The sequence below is a fragment of the Alligator mississippiensis genome, chromosome 8 (assembly GCF_030867095.1).
Source record: "Alligator mississippiensis isolate rAllMis1 chromosome 8, rAllMis1, whole genome shotgun sequence".
NCBI lineage: Eukaryota > Metazoa > Chordata > Crocodylia > Alligatoridae > Alligator > Alligator mississippiensis.
The window spans coordinates 23,574,340-23,594,616 of record NC_081831.1 but is presented as its reverse complement, the minus strand read 5'-3'; the positions used below and the strand labels follow the sequence as shown (position 1 = coordinate 23,594,616).

The 20,277-nt window shown below is 61.6% G+C and overlaps 3 protein-coding genes across 8 annotated transcripts; 2 read left to right on the top strand and 1 right to left on the bottom strand.

Annotated features, from left to right (window-relative positions):
* The first annotated feature begins 128 nt into the window (after positions 1 to 128).
* Positions 129 to 13,673, top strand: CARM1 (coactivator associated arginine methyltransferase 1). Its single transcript, XM_059732344.1, has 16 exons — positions 129 to 306; positions 5,634 to 5,759; positions 5,863 to 5,969; positions 6,768 to 6,872; positions 7,953 to 8,063; positions 8,491 to 8,668; positions 9,260 to 9,350; positions 9,669 to 9,750; positions 9,960 to 10,045; positions 10,285 to 10,374; positions 10,864 to 11,001; positions 11,223 to 11,312; positions 11,505 to 11,617; positions 11,905 to 11,982; positions 12,271 to 12,339; positions 12,468 to 13,673. The coding sequence occupies exons 1-16, from the start codon at positions 162 to 164 to the stop codon at positions 12,602 to 12,604; spliced, it is 1,746 nt and encodes a 581-aa protein (XP_059588327.1). The 5' UTR covers positions 129 to 161; the 3' UTR covers positions 12,605 to 13,673.
* A 401-nt stretch (positions 13,674 to 14,074) lies between these two features.
* On the bottom strand, positions 14,075 to 18,726 carry YIPF2 (Yip1 domain family member 2). Of its 6 annotated transcripts, XR_002089876.2 has the most exons (10): positions 18,471 to 18,725; positions 17,552 to 17,694; positions 17,046 to 17,126; positions 16,643 to 16,730; positions 16,345 to 16,461; positions 15,722 to 15,888; positions 15,082 to 15,264; positions 14,731 to 14,875; positions 14,531 to 14,634; positions 14,075 to 14,437 (listed from the first exon to the last, which is right to left on the bottom strand). XR_002089876.2 is itself a non-coding variant. In XM_006265575.4 (9 exons), exons 1-8 carry the CDS (start codon positions 18,499 to 18,501, stop codon positions 14,741 to 14,743), a joined length of 945 nt encoding a protein of 314 aa, XP_006265637.2. In that variant the 5' UTR covers positions 18,502 to 18,725; the 3' UTR covers positions 14,075 to 14,634; positions 14,731 to 14,740. The 6 variants fall into 6 exon arrangements, 5 of the variants coding, with proteins under 5 accessions (XP_006265637.2, XP_014461760.1, XP_006265638.2 ...); XM_006265575.4 differs by having other exon boundaries at positions 14,075 to 14,634; XM_014606274.3 differs by lacking the exon at positions 14,531 to 14,634 and having other exon boundaries at positions 14,075 to 14,472.
* A 92-nt stretch (positions 18,727 to 18,818) lies between these two features.
* Positions 18,819 to 20,007, top strand: TIMM29 (translocase of inner mitochondrial membrane 29). Its single transcript, XM_006265573.4, has 2 exons — positions 18,819 to 18,930; positions 19,208 to 20,007. Exons 1-2 carry the CDS (start codon positions 18,840 to 18,842, stop codon positions 19,846 to 19,848), a joined length of 732 nt encoding a protein of 243 aa, XP_006265635.1. The 5' UTR covers positions 18,819 to 18,839; the 3' UTR covers positions 19,849 to 20,007.
* Positions 20,008 to 20,277: the final 270 nt, after the last annotated feature.

Below are 20,277 nucleotides of genomic sequence, written 5' to 3'. Positions count from 1 at the left end.
ATGGGCGTGGCTGGCCGAGGGGCGGGGCGCAAGGTGGGCGGGGGCGGGGCCCGCCGGGGCGCGGTCGGCCGGGGGGCGGGGCGTCGTGACGCGCCGCGGAGGGCAGGGGGCGGGGCCGTGCGCGGGGGGCGGGGCCGGCGCTGGCGCTGGCGCGCGGCAAGATGGCGGCGGTGTCGGTGTTCGCGGGCGTGCGGCTCCTCACGATCGGCGACGCCAACGGCGAGATCCAGCGGCACCAGGAGCAGCAGGCGCTGCGCCTCGAGGTCCGCACCGGGCCCGACAGCGCCGCGCTCGCGCTGCACAGCCGTGAGTGCGGGGCGGCGGCGGGCGGGGCGCGGGGGGGCGGGGCGGGGCAAGGGGCACGTGCGCGGGGCCGGGCCGGTGGGTCCTCTCCGCTCCCCTCCGACCCGGCACCTCGGTGGGGCCTGGGCCCTTCCCCTTTCCGGGGCATCTCCCTCGCCCCGGGGCCGCCTCGGCTCGGGGGCCTCCGCTGCTGCCACCTCCTCCTCGGGGTCCGTCCGCGAGGGCGCTGGAGACGCGGCCCCTGCCCGGGGCACAGGCCGGGGCGGGCCGGGCCAGGAGGACGCGGCGCCCCGGGACAGCATGTCCTTAGGGTTAGAGCACAGCGAGGGGACACTGGGTCTGGGGGCGCCCCTAGGGCCCTGCCTGCCCGTGGTCCCCGTTCCCCCCTGTCCTGCACCGTGGCCACGGGGCCTGAAACCACTTGACGCAGGGGACAGCGTGGGGGGTCCAGCTCCGCAGTGTGGGGGTCCGAGAGGGGTGGCGTTGGGAGCACAGGGGGTTCCCCCAGTTCTGTGCTGCTTTGTGCTGGGAGCCCCCCCCCCCCCCCCCCCCAGCCTGCTGCTGCTCCCCTCTTCACCCGTCAGTGTCAGCTCGTGACCCCCGAGAAGCTGCTGTGGGGCCAGGAGGTGTGCAACGGGCTTGGCTTGACCAGGAGGAAGGCAAGAAGCGGCCCTCGAGCAGCGCTGTAGGGCAGACGGGGCCAAACTCAGCAATGCTTCTGGCCTCAGCATCTAGGGACTGAATGGCCAAGATGTGAACCCTTGTGCTCCCAGCTGACCTGGGCACGGAGCGCAGCAGGGGTGTCTGGGGAGCCGGGCTACAGCTCGGGTCTGGTACAAAGCAGGGCTCTGGGTGCGGGGTCTCTGGGGCCCTCCAGAGCCTGGTGGAGCCATTGGGAGCCCCAAGCGGGGAGGCAGGCAGCTGTCAAAAGAAACGAGGTTGTGGCAACAGCTAGCTGCGCTCCTGTGCTCTTGGGGTGCTGCGAAGCTGCGGGGTGGGAAGGGGCCATGCTTTTCTCCTAGGGGCTTGTTGGTTCATAGAGCCCCGGTTCCCTCCTTCCTGCTGCCTGCGCCCCTGGTCAGCACCAGCCAGACCTCACTGGCTTGTGTGTGTCCATGATCACAGCTCCTTTTACAGCTTCTTAAAACCAGGCAGGTCCCTGCGTCTATCTGCCCCCCCTGCGCCCTGCCCTGCAAGAACCCTGCCCTGCTCTCCAGCATACCTGGTGGCACCTGTCATGGGCCTTGGTGCCCTACCAGGGCTGTCTCGGTGCCATAGCCTGTATTCTCCAGCTGAGGCTCCAGCCCCTGGGCATTGCAGTGTGAGTGGGCTGCAAGGTGTCTCTGTGCTGCAGGGTTGTGGCTGGGTGTGTGCTCCCAGGGGACTCTGAAAGCTGATCCCAGTCGTCTTCCCCCCCCCCCCCCCCCCAGCCACACACACATGCACCCACTCTCTTTTGTCTGAAACAGCCTAGACAGGGGTGACCCGGCTGGTAGGTTGCAACCAGGTACCAATGGAGGGAGGGTCCATAGGTGCCCAACTGGCCATGTACCTGTCATCAAGGCTGCCTTGTCTCGCAGTAGATGTGTGCTCCCCGTGGCGAATGGATGCTGGCTTTGTTCCATCCGGGTCGTGGGTTTCTGGTTGGAATGGTTCCTCTTTATCATCCGTCGTGTCGTGTGTGTCATTGTCGTCCGTCATCCCCCCCCGGTGGATCCGCGCGACAGCTCTGTCCTCGTTTTTCGGTGGCTCCCAACTTTGTGCTCCCTATGACAGACAGCTGCCTCCCCTTTCCTGTCTCTCACCAGAGGCAGTGTCCAGCCAACCCCAATGCAGCCTGCCTAGTTGGAGGAGCCCAAGTTGGCTTTCACCCTCCCTGCCTTGTCCCCTGCAAAGTCAGGAAGTGGAGACAGTCCTGTCCAGGTCAAGGGCTTTTGCTTCATTCCCACTCCAGAAGCACCTGTGAAAACCGCCTTGCATTTTAGGTCCAGCTGGGCCGCTTGTGCCCCCATCAGGCTGTGGCTGGCAGGATCCCACCAAGTGCCGGGGCATAGACTAGGGCAGTGACATTGTGGGCTGAAATGGATGAGGGGCCAGATGAGCTGCAGGACTCAGGGATGTGCTCTGGTCCTAGAGGGGAACTTGGGGTCATGGCTGCTGTCATCCCTGCAGTGGGAAAAGGCTGATGAGAGGTGGGAGACGCAGCCCAGTTCCCAGGAGTTTGAGGTCTCCACTAGCTGCATTGCTTTCAGTGCAGTTATCTCCAGAGAGAGAGAGCTGGTGCTGGGACGGAGCGAGTGCCTGGGACAGGGCCTCCTCCTGCCCCCCTTCTGCTGTGCAGGGAGACGACTCTGGCCTGAGTGACCCACATGGGCAGCACGTTCCCTTCCAAGGCTGCAGCTCTGGGGAGCAGGCTGGGTGATGCCAGGACCCTCATGCCTGCCAGTCTGGGTGCTGGGACACAGCTCATGTGCTGCCCAGGCCTCTGCTTCCCAGGCAGCTGCAGCCTAGTATGGAGGCGTTTCCGCTCTGGCAATATAGAGGAGCCCCATTGGTCTGGAGGGGATTCCTGGCTGGGGGAACCCCTCCATGGGGGTGTCCTGACTATGGGCCAGTCAGGAAATCTCCAGGCAAGGAGTCACAGCTTCCCCCCCATTGTCTAGGGGATACAGCACTGAAGCAAACTCTTCCCACAGCCCAGGGAGGAGTTGGAGCTGGGGAAATCCTGCCCTGGGAGGTCCAGTCCCCTTCTTCCCCAGGCCAGGCTGTCAGGGCATCTGCCAGTCCTGGTACCCAAGGTAGCAGGAAGAGGCGGCTTGTGTCAGTTGAGGAAGGAGGGGTCTGGAAGCTGCCAGTTCCCAGCCCTGGTCAAGCACAGCGTGGGAGCTGGGTCTGCATCCAGTTTGCAGTAACGTGGCCTGGCTGTCCGGGGCTAGGGGTCACCACCCTGGGGCCAGGGTCCCATGTCCCTATGAGACAACTGGGAGTCACTTCAAGGACATCCAGAGTTCGGGCAGGATCAGTAGAGGCATTAGCCCCTGGTATCAGTGTGCTCTGGGATGGGGGAGGCCAGAAAGGGCCATTGCTCAGGCTGCCCTCCTGTCCCTCAAGGCCTCCAGCCCCTCTCCCAGGGCAGTGGGGTAAGGTAGGCAGGGACTGACCATTGCCTGCATCCACCAGGGCTGGGAGAAAGAGCCAGAACGGGTGCCTGGAAGCCAGGAAATAGGGCAGAGAGGAGCTGGAAGTCCTGCAGAGAGGCTGTGGGGGCTGGCACAGGCTTAGTTCCTGTCCTGTACCAGCCCCACAGTCAGGAGAGACTCAAGGACAGGTTGGGATCTGGTCTTGAGGACCCACAGGCTTGCCCAGAGCAGGGAGTCAGGTTGGGACCCCCTGTCCAGCCCTCCCACCTCCTGCTTCACTTATGGCTGTTTGGGCAGCAGCTGGTGTTAGCCAGATGTTCTCCCCCCCCCCAGACCAGCCTGTGCCTTTTCTCCGGTCCTGGGGCTGGGGCTGCCACGCCTGGCTGGCAAACGGGAGCACAGGGAACAATCAAAGGAGGAGAATCTCTCCTTCTTTCCCTCCCCCCAGCAGCGCTGGGCAGGGAAAGCCTTTGTGTGTTGGGGAGGAAGGGGGGGTATATGTAGGAGGGGAACCTGGAGCCCCCTTCTTCCACCCGCGGGGGGGGGGGGGGGGGGGGTGTCCTGGGGCACTGGGGGCCGGCACGGCCCTCTGGTGAATGATTCGCTGCCTTTGAGTGCAGAGCTGGCCCCGGGCGGGTCACATCTGTCGGCCCCATTCTCCGCGCACAAAGGCTCGGAGGCCCCAGCGCCGGGCTGATTAACGCGGGCAGGCTGCTTGCATTGAGCAGGAGCCCACTGAAGAGAGCGGGGCACTTTCCTGCCTGCCTAAAAAACCCTTCCCCCCTGCTGGGATCACCCCTGCTCTTCCAGGCCCCTCCGACCCTGCGGAAGGGGGCGAGGCTATGTGAAATCCCCCCTCTCTGTGGGCTCTGACCAAGCTGGAAACCCATGGGCTTTGCCCAGCCTGGTCTGGGGAACAGCGGGGAATTCTAGTTAGAGCTGGCTGCTCTCATTTCCCCTGGATGAGCCCCCGGGCTCACCTTGAAATCAGGGCAGCGCTGCCTAGGGGATGGGCCTGCAGGGCATTGCTGATGGAAGACAACAGCAGGGGTCACAGACCACAATGGAGCCTCCTTGCTGTGACTTCCAGGTATCGCAGGGACATGAGTGCTCCTGGGCTGGCACCCTCCCTGCTGGTGTGTCCCATGCAGGCCCCACATCTCCCAGACAGTGGCATGGGCAGGCGGGCAGGAAACGCCCTTTTAGGTGGGGCAGGGGAGGAGGGTGGAGCTGCCAGCGGGGGCAAGGGAGGAACCAGTTGAACCAGGGCATCTGCTTTGATCCTGGGAAGAGAACCCAGGAGTCCCAGCTCCTAGCTGGAGCCTCCCTCCCTGGCCTGGGTTCCTGTGAGCTGGAACCTGAGCCCCGCGGGGCAGATTGTCTTACAGCAGCTGGGAGCCTGGGCTGGGAGGGTGAGATGCCTCCAGTGCTCACAGGGGATGGGGTGGGCTCTTCATTACCTGCTAACACTTCCCTGGCTGCTGTTCTGCAGGCGCTGGTCCAGCGCACTCCCCACCCGGAGCCAGGCCTGGCCATTGCCTTGGGCACTGGCCAGGCCCAGGCTCAAGTCCCTGCACTGCCTCCATCTCCCCACATGACCCAGGGCACATCGCATATACTTGCTACCCCTCTGCCTCTGGTGGGGGGTAACAGCCCTGTCTTGCTACTGTAGGAGGTGGGCAGGGAAGTGGTTAAACCCTGCTGGGGCATGGGGGGAGGGGGCAGATGCTACACTGACCTGGTGAGGGGAAGTTGTGACTAGGCCACAGGAGGGACCACGCTGGCATCTTCCCCTGGCCTGTATCTGCATGGATCAGCTGTAGTGCAGCCAGGTTTATTGCTGGGTGCTTACCTCAGTGCTCCACTCTCCCCCTTCTTGGCCTCCCAACTGAGGCTGGTCCAGGTCACTCATACTGTGGGGCAGGCCGAGGCCTGGGACCAGCCCAGTTCCACTGCTCTGCAGGGACCGGGACCCCTAAACAGTGAAGCCCCGGGAACCCGGAGACCCTGGGAATGGGGCAGGGGTTGTTCTCCAGGATAACAGTGGAGGAGCCCAGGTGCCATTCAGCACTTGATGGGGAGGGGAATGGGGACAGTGGGGCCCCCAGGGGGCAGCTGAGGGTTCCCCCTTTCTCCCTGACCTTATGTCCCCTCTTGTGTGTCCCGTTCCCTGCCCCCGGCCTCCCCCAGATGAGGACGTGTGCGTGTTCAAGTGTGCCGTGTCCCGCGAGACAGAGTGCAGCCGCGTGGGCAAGCAGTCCTTCATCATCACCCTTGGCTGCAACAGTGTCCTCATCCAGTTCGCCACCCCCACCGGTATGTGCCTTTCACCCCCTCCCCCCAACCCTTGAGCCCCTGACCTGGGGTCTGTGTCCCCATCTCAGTCCCTGCCCCACTGACACCCCAGGTCTGCCTCCAGATTTCTGCTCCTTCTACAACATCCTGAAGAACTGTCGGGGCCACAACACAGAGCGCTCCGTATTCAGTGAGCGGACAGAGGAGTCGTCGGCGGTGCAGTACTTCCAGGTGGGCCAGGACAGGTCGGGTTGGGGTGACCAGGTATTTGAGGGAGGGGGAACTTGGCAGCCCCCCCCCCCCCCAGGTCCTGGGAGGGTGTGGGCCAAGAGGCCTGCGTCCCCACACCAGGGTTTGCCTGAGAGACCCCCCCTTGCTGGTTGCTGCCCCCACCTTGTTTCTGCTATGTGTGTCAGGGAGGTTTTAAGCCTCCCTCAGAGGCATCAGGTGTTGGCTGCAGCCCAGGCTGGGGTGGTGACTGGGCTGTGCTAATGCTCCTGCTGGGGGACTCAAACTTGGAGGGTCCTGGCTAGAGGGTCTTGCCCCTCTGCTCAGGGTCAGACTGACGCTGCACTGGGGGGTCAGGAAGAAATCTTTCCCCCTTGGTCAGACTGGTGCAGACTGGGTGGTTTTTGCCTTCCTCTGTAGCGGGGGGACGGCCTCTACCTAGGATCTCTTGAGCATCTATTAATAACCTTTCACAGCACCAAGACGTTGGCAGCTGTAGTCCCCTTGCTTTCTCTGGGGCAGGTTGGGGTGTGATGTCTAGTGCTGTGTCAGGGCTGATGGTAATTCCAGGAAGAGTTCAGATGCTGGATCTGTTTGGGCTGGTTTGGATGGGGCTGATCCTGCCTCAGGCAGGGGTTGGACTAGATGTGAGCTCCAGAGGTCCCTGCCAGCCACATGTCCCTAGAAAAGGGACCTTGCCAGGGTGGAGCTTGGCATGACCTGGGTTGTGGGGCACCTCCATTACCCCTCAACGTGTCCTTGCCTGGAGTCTGACTGCCCCCCCCTCCCCGTGTCCCTCAGTTCTACGGCTATCTGTCCCAGCAGCAGAACATGATGCAGGATTACGTGCGGACGGGCACATACCAGCGTGCCATCCTGCAGAACCACAGTGACTTCAAGGACAAGGTGAGCTGGGCCGGGTGGCATCCGGGTCTTGCCAGGAGCCTTCAGCTGTGGGAGAAGAAGGGACAGTTCTGTGCAGCCTGTCTAGGCAGTGCCTTGGCCGGCCGCCGCCCCCCTCCCCCCCCCCCCCCCCCCCCCCCCAGCTCCCTCTTGGGGCTCAGAGTCTGCATGCCCCCCATCTCTGCTGTTGGGGCCTCATGAGAGTGTGACCTGCTCTGGACTTTGAGGTTGGCATTGGGTGCTGGGTCATCCTATTAGCCCCTGCCACGGCATCAGTGTGTGTATCTGTGTCCCAATACCAGGATTCCCTCTGACATGGATCAAAACAAGACCTGTGACTGGAGCTGGGCACACCCCAGCCCTCTGCCTACTCCTGTGACCACCAGGGGCCCCATCGCTTCTATCCCAAGCTGCCCATTTGGGTCCAGCTCCAGTTTTTGAGTGGCCCCAGACGCATCTCTCCCCTGTTTGCTTGTCACTCCCTGCCCCCCAGTTCTCACAGGCTTGCTTGTACCAGGATTTCTCCTGCCAAGCGGCTGCTCTTGAAGCCTCCTCAATTAGGTCGCACAGGGTGGGGGGCTGGCGCCATGACGGCAGGCTCTAATTAGGCCTTGGCACAGAGCCAGCACCTGTGTTCCAGTCTCCCCCTTCCCACCCCAGCCATGCCGCCTGCCCCCAGTGGATGCCTGCTAGGAAGTATTGAGTTCATCGGGTCTCAGCCAGCCACATGGGGAGGAAGGAGGCGGAGACTCTGGCCCAACCTGCCCCCCCACCCTTCTCCCTCCTTTGTGTGAGGATATCTTTCATGGCCATGATTTCTGGGTACCCAGCATTTGGCATCTGGGTGTCCTGGCTCCCCTGCTGTCCACTGTGAGACACCCCCCCCCAACCTCTCCCTCAAAGACGGGGTGGAAACCAGGTTTCCAGACATCCTCAGCCCAATCTCCCTCCCCTGTTCTTGCTGGGCTAGCTGGGTATAGGATTCCCACAAGCAACCAGTTGAGGACATGGACCACCGTGTCCATACTGAGTAGAACTCCTTGGCCCCTGACGCTGCCTTCTCTCCTTCCCCAACCCCTACAGATTGTGCTGGATGTGGGCTGTGGCTCCGGCATCTTGTCTTTCTTTGCTGCTCAGGCTGGGGCCAGAAAGATCTATGCCGTGGAGGCCAGCACAATGGCCCAGCACGCTGAGGTGAGCACTGCCTTCGCTGGGTGCCTGGGCTGGGCTGAGCTGCAGCCTCTTCCCCCAGCCTGGCTCTGTTCTGGGACCCGCTGCCCCACAACTGCCGCTGCTGCCCGCCCCCCCGTCCCGCCCCCCCCCCCCCGGTTCCAATGTATCTCCCTTCATTGCTGGCTTCTGGCAGAGCTCTGTGTGTGGTACCCAGGGGCTAAATGGGCTCAGCATGGTGCCCACCTGGGTCAGAAGGAGCAGGTGGGGACAGGGCTCTGTGATGTGAGCCATAGTCACCACCTGCAATTCATGTACCCCGAACTCTCACCCTGGGGAGACTCCTAACTCCATGTCTCCAGTGCTGAGAACTGAGTTAGTTTTGTGGGGAGGAACAAGACCAAGTTTCTCCCCTCTTCTGACCCCCTACTTCCCTTGCTGCTGACCCCAGATGCTTGTGAAAAGCAACAACCTGATGGACCGGATTGTGGTGATCCCGGGGAAGGTGGAGGAGGTGTCACTGCCTGAGCAGGTGGACATCATCATCTCGGAGCCTATGGGCTACATGCTTTTCAACGAGCGCATGCTGGAGAGCTACCTGCATGCTAAAAAGTACCTGAAGCCCAGCGGTGAGTGCAGCATCCCCAGAGCTGAGAGGGGGTTGTGGCTGAAGGTATGAGTCAGGAGTTCTGCTCACAGCCCAGCACCAAGGTTGGTGGGTGCTGAGGAGACTGCAACCAGACTGGATTTCCCTAAACATGTCCCTCTTCTCCCTCTTGAGCATCTGCCTCTGCCACCGCCACTGCTGTGGTCTCATGAGGGGTGTCAGGGCTTAACAAAGCCCCAGTCCAGGCCCCAGTTGCTGTCTGGGGGGTTGGAATCAGGTCACTTTTCCTTCAGATGATCTGAAATCCATCTAGTATCAGCACAGTGGGGCCAGACCAATGTATTCTTTAACCCCCCACCAAGCATCTGGAATCCCAGCCTAGCCCTCACCCCCCACAATGCACTAGGAGCTGGTACAGAGCTCTCCCTGCCCCATACTGAAGCCCTGGTGCATTGTGGGATATGCAGTCCAGCATTTGGCTTTGCCCAGGCCCATTCTCAAGTGTTGCAATGCTGCCAGCCCTTGGGGGAGGGGAAAGGGAAGGGTCATGGGACCTCTACCTCCACTCCCCATCATCAGGCAATGACCCTGCTTTGATCCCCCCACACTGCAGGGAACATGTTCCCCACGATCGGAGATGTCCACCTGGCCCCATTCACAGATGAACAGCTCTACATGGAGCAGTTCACGAAAGCCAATTTCTGGTGAGTTGTGGCACAGTCCCAGAGTTGTTGGGGCAGAGAAGGGAGGCTCCTGTCCCAGGGTCACCAGCTCAGATCCCACTCAGTGACCTGCATGCAGGCTGCATGGATAGAAGTTGGGATCCAAGAGCTTTGGATGCATGCAAAATGGTGGGGGGGGTCTCTCCTGCAGGGAACCCTGATCTCCTGGATCCTGTACCCCAGCAAGGGAAGGCAGTGACCCTGCTGGGGGCACTGAGAGAGGTTGGGGGTGGGGAGAGGGGTCTGGACCCCAGCAGGTCACTGGCAGCAGACAGGTGACTGGGCGCCTCCCCCGTGTAGGTATCAGCCATCCTTCCATGGAGTGGACCTGTCAGCACTGCGAGGAGCTGCGGTGGATGAGTACTTCAGACAGCCTGTTGTGGTGAGTCTGTGTAGGGCCCTGATCCCCCAGGCTGGGGGAAGGGCATATATGCGTGGTTTCAGGGGAGTTGGGGCAGCTAGGCCAGGGTCCCGAGCTGCCCTGCCCCTGAAATACTGCAGAGTCAGAATCTGGGACATCCTGGCTGTTCCACCTTCCCCTGCCCTGCCCCACCACTGATGGTGTGTCCTTTCCCTGTCCCCCTCCCCCAGGACACCTTTGACATCCGGATCCTGATGGCGAAATCGGTCAAATACACGGTGAACTTCTTAGAAGCCAAAGAAGGCGATTTGCACAGGTGGGGGCGGGGGGGAGGGGGGTGGGGTGGGGCTGGGGCACCAGCCTGAACACATGCATGTGCAGGGGAGGGGCCAGCAGGTGTCACCCAGCTCCCAGCCAGCCAGCCAGGGCTTGGGGGTGGGAGGGCAGTGACCAGGCTGGGCTTGGGGGGGTGGGGTGGTAACAGGGTTGGGAGAGGGGGAGACTGATCCCCACTGGCCCCACACCCGCCGCTAATGGCTCTCGTCTCCTCTCCAGGATAGAAATCCCCTTCAAGTTCCACATGCTGCATTCAGGGCTAGTCCACGGCTTGGCCTTCTGGTTTGACGTGGCCTTCATCGGCTCCATGTAAGTGGGGGTTGGGGCCAGGCCAGCCTGGCCGAGTCTCCTGCTGCAGCAGAGGCCAGTCTCCTCCCTGCGGCTCCTGTCCCCTGCAACCTGGCTATAGCGATCCAGCCCCAAGCCCTGGGGCCTCCCTGCTCCATCCTTACAAGCTGGGGACTGTGGGGCAGGGCAGACCCTTCCCTCCCAACCCTGGATCTGGTTTGGCAGGGTAGATAGCCCCTGATGCTCTGTCTGGAGCTGCCCGTACCACTGCTGCGCAAAGGAATCAGCTTCCCAAACTCGTTGTAGGACATCTCGCTTTTCTGGGAGCACTTGGGTCGGGTGGAGGGCAGGAAGCTTTGGAGCTGGGAGGGCTGACGTGGGTGGAGGTCCACACCCCCTGCTGCCCCCTGTAAAGGTGAGGGTTCCCCTGGCCAGGCCGTTCTTCACCTCACAGTGCTGCGTTTGTCGTGTGTCGTGTCTGTCCCCCCCCCCCCCCCCCACTCCCCCCAGAATGACTGTGTGGCTGTCGACAGCCCCCACGGAGCCACTGACCCACTGGTACCAGGTGCGGTGCCTCTTCCAGTCCCCACTCTTCGCCAAAGCCGGTGACACGCTCTCAGGGACCTGCCTCCTCATCGCCAACAAGAGGTGAGCTCGGGGGAGCTCCCAGGACTTGGTCTGCGCTGTCATGGAGGCCTGTCCACAGCTGGGGCCTCTCTGGGAACTGTTGACCTGGTATCTGGCCTTGTACCTGCATTCGCCCTCGTTGGTGCATCTCGGAGGCCATGGACTCCCCCTCTCGCAGGGAGAGCCACGGCCAGTGCACTGACTCCGTTCTCTGACTCCTGATGCGTCCTGCTCTCCCATAGGCAGAGCTACGACATCAGTATTGTGGCCCAGGTGGATCAGACCGGCTCAAAGTCCAGCAACCTCCTTGACCTGAAAAACCCCTTCTTTAGGTACGTCCTGGCTCGGGGCTGGGGGTTGCACTGGCTCCCCCCATACCTGGGCAGCATTAGGTGGATGCCTTGTCACAGGCAGTCCCTGCTCCCTGCCTGGGTGGGGGGCAGGGCTTGCATGGGAGTGGCAACAGAGAATCACAGCGTCAATGCCTCCTGCCTTACTCACATACGTCCTGGTGCACATTGCAGGTACACAGGCACGACTCCGTCACCCCCTCCAGGATCACACTACACGTCCCCGTCGGAGAACATGTGGAATGCAGGCAGCGCCTACAACATGAGTACAGGCATGGCTGTGGCGGGTACGTGCCCTCCCCTGCACCAGGGCAGGAACAGGTCTGGGCAGCCAGAGCCCTGTGATGGGACCACATCCCCCAAGGTTCTCATCCCATCATCTGGGGCTATTTGGACAAGTTGAGCTCTGTCCCCTTGTGCTCCAGCTTCCATCGCATCCAGCAAGAGCCCAGCTGTGAAACTGAATCTAATGCAGCTGCCAGGGGGACTGAGCATGGGGGCATGTACTATCCCAGGAATACAGGGTGCAGAAGGGGTGACTGGCCCCAGCACTGACCCTGTCTTTCTTGCTCAGGGATGCCCACAGCCTATGACCTCAGCAGTGTCATCACGGGTGGCACCAGCGTCAGCCACAACAACCTGATTCCTTTAGGTGAGTCCTATCATGGGGTTGGGGGGTGGGGGAAATGGACATACTGCAGCTGGGAGGGAGGTGCAGCGGTGTCTCTACAATGCCCAGTGGCACTGGCAGAGAGAAGCAATGTGACCAGATGCTGCTGCCAGTACTGCAATGGGGCCCAGGCCACGGGCAACATCCCTGGGCTCTGGCCCCTGGCAGCTCATCGTGGGATTGCAGTGCTTGCTGCTGGGGGTCCACGGTACAGCCTCTCTCCCCAGCTGAGGCTGCTTAACCCTGTGCCTTTCTCCTGGCCCTCTACAGCTAACACAGGGATCGTCAATCACACGCACTCCAGGATGGGATCCATCATGAGCACAGGGATCGTCCAAGGTGAGCTCCCATCTGCCCACAGTTCAGCAGCTGGAGCTGCCTGTGGCCCTGGCCATTGCCCAGGGGAGGGGGCCAGCGGCTAGTTCCAGCACATCTGATGGCCTCTTTCTCCTCCCCTGCCCCCGCAGGCTCCTCAAGTGGGCAGAGCAGCGGCAGTGGCAGCACCCACTACCCACTCAACAGCCAGTTCACCATGGGGGGCCCAGCCATCTCCATGGCCTCACCCATGTCCATCACCACCAACACAATGCATTATGGGAGCTAGGCGCCCACCGTGCTTGGACTGCCAGCGCCAGGAAACCAAATGAAGATGACCCCCTCCCCTCCACACCTCCACGAACTGCTGGACCCCTCCTCCCCTGTCCGCCGCACCGCTGCCATTGCTGCTGGGAAGACCTTGCTGCGGCCCGGCAACCCATTCTTTGATACCGGACTTGGACAACTTTTTTACAAAAGGCTGGGCCCAAGGGACCCACCTGCCCCCCCTTCCCCCCCACTGTGCTAGCTGCCCCCCACCCTCCCTGAGCGATCATGTAGCTGATGCTGTTTTAGTTCGTGAGCTTCCATAACAGACAGGCATGGGCTGCAGTGCGGACCTATCCCACTGGGGATGGGGACATTGATAACCCCCATCCCCCCCTTCCCCTACCACCAAGGGCTTGGCAGGAAGGCAGGGGGATGGGGCTGGACCTGGGGGAGGTGGGAGGTTGCCCCTGCTTGTTCCTCTTCTGAGGCTGGTGCATAAAGGGCCCTATGTTGTGGCCCCTCGCAGGGCAGCCTCCCGCCCTCCCCCTTGCTGGCGTGAGGGCTCAACCAGCCCTGGTGCCTTGTGGGGAAAGAAGAGCCCCTTTGTGCCTCGCTTTCCCCAGCCATGCCCTTTAGGGGGGAGAGTGGGGGGGCCTGGAGCCCTTGGACACCACCCGGCGGCAAGTTCAGCCCTCAGCAGCATGGTGTGCAGGCCTGCCAGCTGCAACAGTCTTGCCAGCTGTTATGGAAGGCGCAGTCCCCTAGCTCCCTAGGACGGCGAATCCATTTATGTTAATGACCCTCCAAGCAGTGACCGCGTGCCTCCCCCCGCCCTCCCTTTCCGGTTCCTTTTTAAGGGCCGCGAGTGGCGTTGCTCGGAAGGATTCTGCAGGGACACCCCCACCCCCATCCCTGGCCAGAGAGAACCGCGTGTCTCCCACAGGCCGGTCCCGTCCGCCCCCGGCCGGCCATGCCAAGTGGCCAGGGGCTGGCGGGGGGAGGGCACCGTGTCTCAGGCCGGTGCCCATCGGTAGGAGTTAGCAGTGTTTGGGCCGTAGTACTGAATAAATGGGAGGGTTTCGAAGGTCTGCTGCCCCTGCTGGCTCTTTCTTGGCAGGGGTCAGGGCATGAGACAGCAGCCCTGGCCACATCCTCAGCCCACCTCCCCCAGGAACCTAGTCACCAGCCAACAGTTGGGGGAGGTTGGCTCTGGGGCAGGAGGGGAACCAAGGCCCAGATAACTGCCTCAGAACTCTTTGCTCCTAATGTCCCCAGCTCCTGCAGCACTAACCAGCTGCTCCCAGGAGTCAGACTTGGCCCATGCCTCTTGGCTGGCAGCTTAGCAGCTAGGGTGACAATCCTGGAGCTGCTTGGAGGCCCCTGCCTGTGGGGGTCTGACACTTGCCTGGAGACAGCACAAGGGGAGTCTGTGACATAGCCCAATGGGCAAAAGATGCCAGTGCAAGAAACAGCCCTGCTCAGCACCAGGTGGGAGCAGTCTTGCTGTTTATTCCAGCAACTTGTGCATATAAAAATTGTTCACTGAGAAACCTGAGACCTGCTGCCTGCTTCCCACGGATGCCCTATGGCAGGCACAGTCCACTTCAGCCCCCCCCAGTGCCACAAGGATGCTGCGACCAAGGGTAGTCACCCTTGCTGCTGAGAATAACCAGGACTTCTGGGAACGGGCTGGGCTCAAGCAGAGTGGAGCTTTAGCCTGGAGGAGAGATTGAGAGCAGGCAGCTGCCATGTGTTACCAACAGGGCTGGTCAGTGTCGAAGGAGCTACAGCGGGTGTGATGGAGCATCCATCTGAACTGGTTTGGGGAGCTGGCTGATGGCTTCACACAGCCCTAGAGGCAAAGAGAAGAGGCTGGTCCTCCAAAGTCTGAAACAGCAGTACAAGGGTGAATCCAAGCTGGTACAGGGTCTCCAGGGGGCTGCACCTGTCATGCCCTGGCATAGAGACCACCGTGCCCCAGGGTCCTGCTCCTCAGAGTCTGTCCCATGTTCCCATAACAGGTGCCTCAGCTGCTGCTTGAAACCCTGGCTGTGGTGGGGATAGAGTTAGGGGCATCTTCTCTGGCCAGGAACTAGGGCACAGGGGGAACCAGTTCTGCCCCATGCCCCCCTGGCCAGCTCTCACCTGCCATCCTTCAGAAACGGAGGGGGGTAGTCATGGAGCTGTTGAGGCGGGGGTGAGAGGCTGTAAGTAGCTGTGCCCCCCCTGGAGCCTTAGTGTAGGCAGAGTGGAGAGGGACAGCATATACTGGCTTCTGGAAGAAGTAGAGCTGCAAGAAGAAATTGAGCGAGAAGTACACATAATGGGGGTGGGGGGACCTGGCTTAGGTCCCTGGTTCCAGATCTGAGGCACGTGCCCCCCCCCCCGGATCTCTAGAGAACAAACACCAGACCCAAACTGAGCAACAGCTGCCATGACCCTGCCCAAGCATAGGTCTCCCCTATTCTGCCCCACAAGATGCTGGGCCTTGGGTACCTTGCAGCCTACAGCCAGTAGCGCGTGGAGGGCGAGGACAATGGTCAGTACAGCCAATGTGGCAGCCCGGCTGTCTAAGCGGATGAGTGGCCAGAAGGTGAGAACTAGCACAGACCCGGAGAGTGTCATAGCGGTGGCGATCAGCAGCCACTGCAGCCAGGAGACTGGAATGAGCCACAGCACCTGCTCAAGACCGGGACAGGGAGGGGGTAAGCATGAGCAAGGATCATGGGCCCCACAGTTCTGAGATGCAGGAGTTGTCCAGGCCAGGATCTGGATGGCACATTCTGGCTCTAGGGAGCCCTGGGGATCTAAGCTGCCTTCATACTTGTGAGTCTACACTGCACCAGGGACCCTGCCTGCAGCTCTGGGCACCCACCACCCAGAAGGTAAACACAGATGGGAGCAGGGCGCCACGTCTGGAGGTAAATAGCAGGGCAGGAGCAAACAGGCTGGAAATTCAGTCTCAGCAAAGACAACTAGCTAAAATGGCTGAGCTGGGCCCAGGGGTTAGAGGACATGGTGCCCATGGCAGAGGGGACAGGGGTGAGTTCCCTACCCCCACCAGCTTCCCAAGAGGGCAGCTCCATGACCAGACTCAGCCTATCCCCTTGGAGGATTTGGGGCCCAGGAAACTCACCGAGGCAGGGATGTACACTGAGAGGGAGTAGCCATAGACGCACACAGTCTCCAGGAGGGTGTAGGAGGCCACATTGAGGCAGACACCCTTGCGCCACTGCAGGTAGCCCCACAGGGCCAGCGGCACCAGCCCCGCATAGCAATAGATGGCAACGCCTGCAATGGTCACTGCCAATGGATGGGCTCCTGTCACCCAGTGCTCTGCGGCCGGCCGGCCAGCCAGCCAGCTGGGGGGGCCTTTTGTGTTGTTCCCCCCCCCCCCCAACAACCACCACCCACGGTACATGCTACAGGCACTAGGACAGCAAAGCAGCCAACAGTGAATCAGCTCAAAGCTGAGACTCAAATGCCAAGAGGTGGGGTCCAGGCCTCCTGGGTTCTCTCCCAGCTGTGGGAAGGGACGGGTCTGGTGGGTTAGAGCAGGGGGAACCGAGGACCTTGACACCTGGGTTCCCCCCACAACTGGGAGAGGAAGGAGGTCTTGTGGTTTGGGGCTGGGAGCCAAGACTCCTAGGTTCTTTTCACTTAAAGCTTTGTGCCTGGCAGGGGTCAAGTTTGCCCAGGAGCCTGGTGGGTTCTCATGGGGCCTGGCCCATGCCTGCCTGTCCCATACCTACCCCTCACCTTTGTGGAACTGGGGGCTGTAGCGGAAGGAGGTGTTGCCATGCTTCTCCAGGAAGTTGGACAGGTTGCCACTGATGGCCAGTGTGAACACCAGCGTAGTGCAGATCCAGAAGGGCCCTGGAAGAGGCCAAGGGTAGTGCGACCTTGAGCCCAGGCTGGGGCAGAAGCCAGAGACCAAAGATGCCCTGCTTTGCTCTGGTTGACGGATGGCACCTGAGCCCTGGGGCACAGGAGGCCAAAAGGGCTCAGCCTGCACTGCCCTGGCCTGCCCCACATCATGGACCCCCTCTGGGCTCACCATACAGGTCAGGGTTGTTCCGTAGATAATGCCGCACAAAGTTCTTCCCTGGTAGTGGAAGCAGCGATCCCTTGATCCTGTCCAGCACCTACAGTGAAGAAAGCAGGAGTGGAGTGAGGCAGGCAGCTTTCTGGGCTCACCAGGCAGCAACCAGAGAGCAAAGCTGCATCCTGGTCCTAGGTGGGGGCTTCCCAATATGATTATAATACATAATGTACAGTCCCTAGTGCAATGGGGCTCTGGCCTGCGACTGAGGCTCTCAGGTGCTACCATACTATACCTAATAATGTACAAAGCCTCTGGGAGCTGAGAAACCCATGAATCTATGGGACTCATTCCTGCCAGCATCTCTAACTGCCTGTGTCAGAATGCTGCCTTCCCACAAGGGCGCAGGCTCCATTACCTGGTAGGTGTCGACATCAAAGAAGGCCTGGTAGTACTCGAAGGTCCAGAAACTTGGTGGCTGCTTCTGGCCGCTCAGCAGCTGCGAGGAAGGGAATGTATGTTACCACGCGGCCCCACCAGCCTTACCCACAGAGAACCCCAAGCACCTCCAACTGTGAGCCCAGCTCCCTCCCAGACCAGTGCACCCCACCCCAGCTGCTCCAAGCAACTGGGATTACCCAGCATGCCAGGCAGGAGCCCCATCTCCAGAGAGAGCCACAACTGAGGTAGAAATACTTGATCTACTTGGACCCCGATGGCTTCCACAGCTAGCAGCAGCTGGGAACAGCCCAGGCACAGCTGCCCAGGCTGGATCTGGACCTAGGGCTGGGAAGTGAAGGGCTCTTTATTCCACTAGTGCACACTCCCTGCCCCAGCCAACCTTGGGCCCGACCTGGAGCCAGCACTCCCCTCCAGACTAGTCCTGCCACCCTCCTGCCCATGCACGCTAGCTTTGCCCCCGACCTCTGTCTTATCGCTCTCATCGCCCTCCTCGTTCTCGTCATAGCTGGAGCCCACATCCAGGGCCACATGGCTCTGCCGCTCACTGACACTGGTGGTTGTTGCATCGGGGGTTGCAGCCAGCAGGTCGGCGGCCTCATCAAATTCTGCAGGGGTAAAGCGCCAGCCATCACAGCCCAGGGCTCAGGGGCCACTGCCTAGTCCAGCCCCTCACTCCTGAGCCTGCACCCTCCCAGTGTCATGCCTTGAAGGAGCTGGGGAGTTCATCACCCTCGTTACGATGATACAGAAGGTACTTCTATCTTGGCCAGAAGGACCCAGGTCCCAGTTTTATGCTCTAACTGCCAGACCACACTGTCTCCATTAGGCAGACCTATTTGTTATGCCCAGAGGAGTGTGGGCCTGGCTCACCCGGGAGCTATAAACCTCCCTCCACTAGGCAAACCTATGAAGACCTAACGAGAGTATTTGGGGCAACGAAAGAAAAAACAAGGAAGGGAGCAGGCTCAAGGGCCGCTAGCAAGTGCTCGGGGGGGGGGGGGGAAGGGGGGGGTGCTGAACAGCACACCAGCCAGCGCCGTGCCCCTTCCCAGGAAAACTGCTGGGATACGCGCGTGGATGAGGGACTGGCAGATGCCCCGCAGACGCCAGGCTCCCTCAGCCAGAGCCTCTCGGCCAGAGGCAGGGGGAGGTTTGCCGGGGGGTACCCGCGGTCCCAGGAGGCAGGAAGCCAAGGGCAGCGGGTCCGTCCCTGCTTCGTGCCAACCGCCCAGTAAGTGCCCGAGGGCGGCGCGGGGCCCGGCCGGGCTCTGGGGGCGCCAGAGCCCCAAGGCCTCGCGGGAGGAGGGAAAACACCTGCTGCAGCCGGGTCCGGTCCCCTCGCGGCCCGGCGGGACCTCCCCGAGGGCGGCCGCCTGCTCACCGTGGAAGCGGAGCTGGTCGGAGGCCGCCATAGCATCAGCGCACCCCGGGCTCCTGGGGGAGACGAAGGCTTGTTACGGCCGGGGGGGGGAGTGGGGGAAACTGAGGCGCGAGCTCCTGAGACACCCCGAGGCGGGGCCCTGCTGTGCAAGGGGAGCACGACAGGGAGGAGTGACGTGTCCTGGCAAAGCCGGGCACCCCCCGCTCCAGTGCTGCGTGTCCCTTTCTCCGGCCTGGCCGCGCGCACTCCCGGGGGGGGGGGGGGGGGAAAGGAAAGGGGAACCGCCCCCCCCCCCCCCGAGCTCCGGGATGGTTTCGTCCGGTCCGGCACCACTTCCCCTCCGGCCGGAAACAGTTTCCGGTTGGCGCCATGGCGGTGGTAGCAGACACCACGAGCGGCGCGGGACTCGATCGGGGGGGCAGGCGCGGCTTCTGGGGGCGGCTCGGCGCTAGCCGCCTGGGTAGGTTGGAGGGGGAGGGCTCCTGGGTTCCTGGGGCTAGGGCCTGGCAGCTCGGACGCCTGGGTTCTTCCGGGGGGGAGGCAGCGGCCCGGGTTCCCACGGGAGGAGGGGCTGGCGCAGGGCCTGGCAGCCCGGACTTCTCGGTTCTAATCCCGGCCCCGCGCGTAGCTGCAGGTCCCTCCCAGAGCGTCGGCTTCCCCAGCGCGGGCACCCGCCGCCCCTTGGTGGGCTGGGCCCTTGATAGCCAGCAGCATCTGACCTTGCTGCCCCTGTGCAGGCCAGTGGTGGAAGAGCCTCCTGCACGATTATGTGGAAGCCTGTAAGGAGGTGGTTGTGGGTGCCCGGCAACGGCCCGGGAAAGCCGGGCTTTACCTCTCGGTGCTGGCCGGGGCAGCCGCCTGCAGCCTCCGCATCCCCAGCGACACCTCCTTCGATGCCTCCCTCCTCGAGGCCTCTGGCACCCTGCTCCTCCTCTCCCCCTGGGTCTGCAACACCACCTCCAAGGGCCACGTTCAGCGCCTGATGCAGCTGAGGAACTGGGGGCAGCTGCGCTACCAGAGCCTGGTCTTCTTTTCCCTGGTGTATGAGGCCCCTTTCGACGCAGAGACCGACCTGTACTTGGCTCAGTGCAAGCACCTGCAGCCGCGCTGGACAGAGTTTCCAGGCCGCATCCTGGATGTGGGGTTCTGGGGGCGCTGGTGGGTTTTAAATGCCAAAATGAAGGACTCTGACATCAATGATGAGGAGTTCCAGAACCTTCCAGAGCAGCTCCGCATCATCTCCTTCCAGAACCTCCACTCGGAGACTAATGAGAGACTGTTCGGCGAGAAATACAAGCCTGTTGTCCTGACAGAGGAACAAATCGAGCAGGCAGAGAGGGAGATGCAGCCACTGCCTCAGGGGGTCACAAACCAGTAACCTGAACCAAGCAGCGGTTGCTTGAGCCAGGGTGGATATGGAAGCTCAGATAGGTTTTACTATGGGATTGTTTCTTGTTGGACCCCTCAGCCTTGTTGCATGCTGATTTCCCAGCCTTGGTGGCACTGGCATTCAATAAAGAGGATGCGGAGGCTCTTACGTTTGCTGTGATTTTTGTACTAACCTATGGGATGCGTTATCCATGGGCTTGCCTTGCCTCTTGTGGGTACCATGCCAACCCAGTGCTTAGAGCAGTGATTCTTGATTGGGACCCTGCACCACTCTGGGGCATCTTAAGATCCTTTCAGAGGTGCTACACAATGTTAGTGCTGTTAGACATGCAAACAGGATTGACAAGATAAGCAGAAAGGTTTCAAGTATTAATCCAGAGTGGCAAAATGTTCTGACCTGTTCAGATCTTTCTGTGTT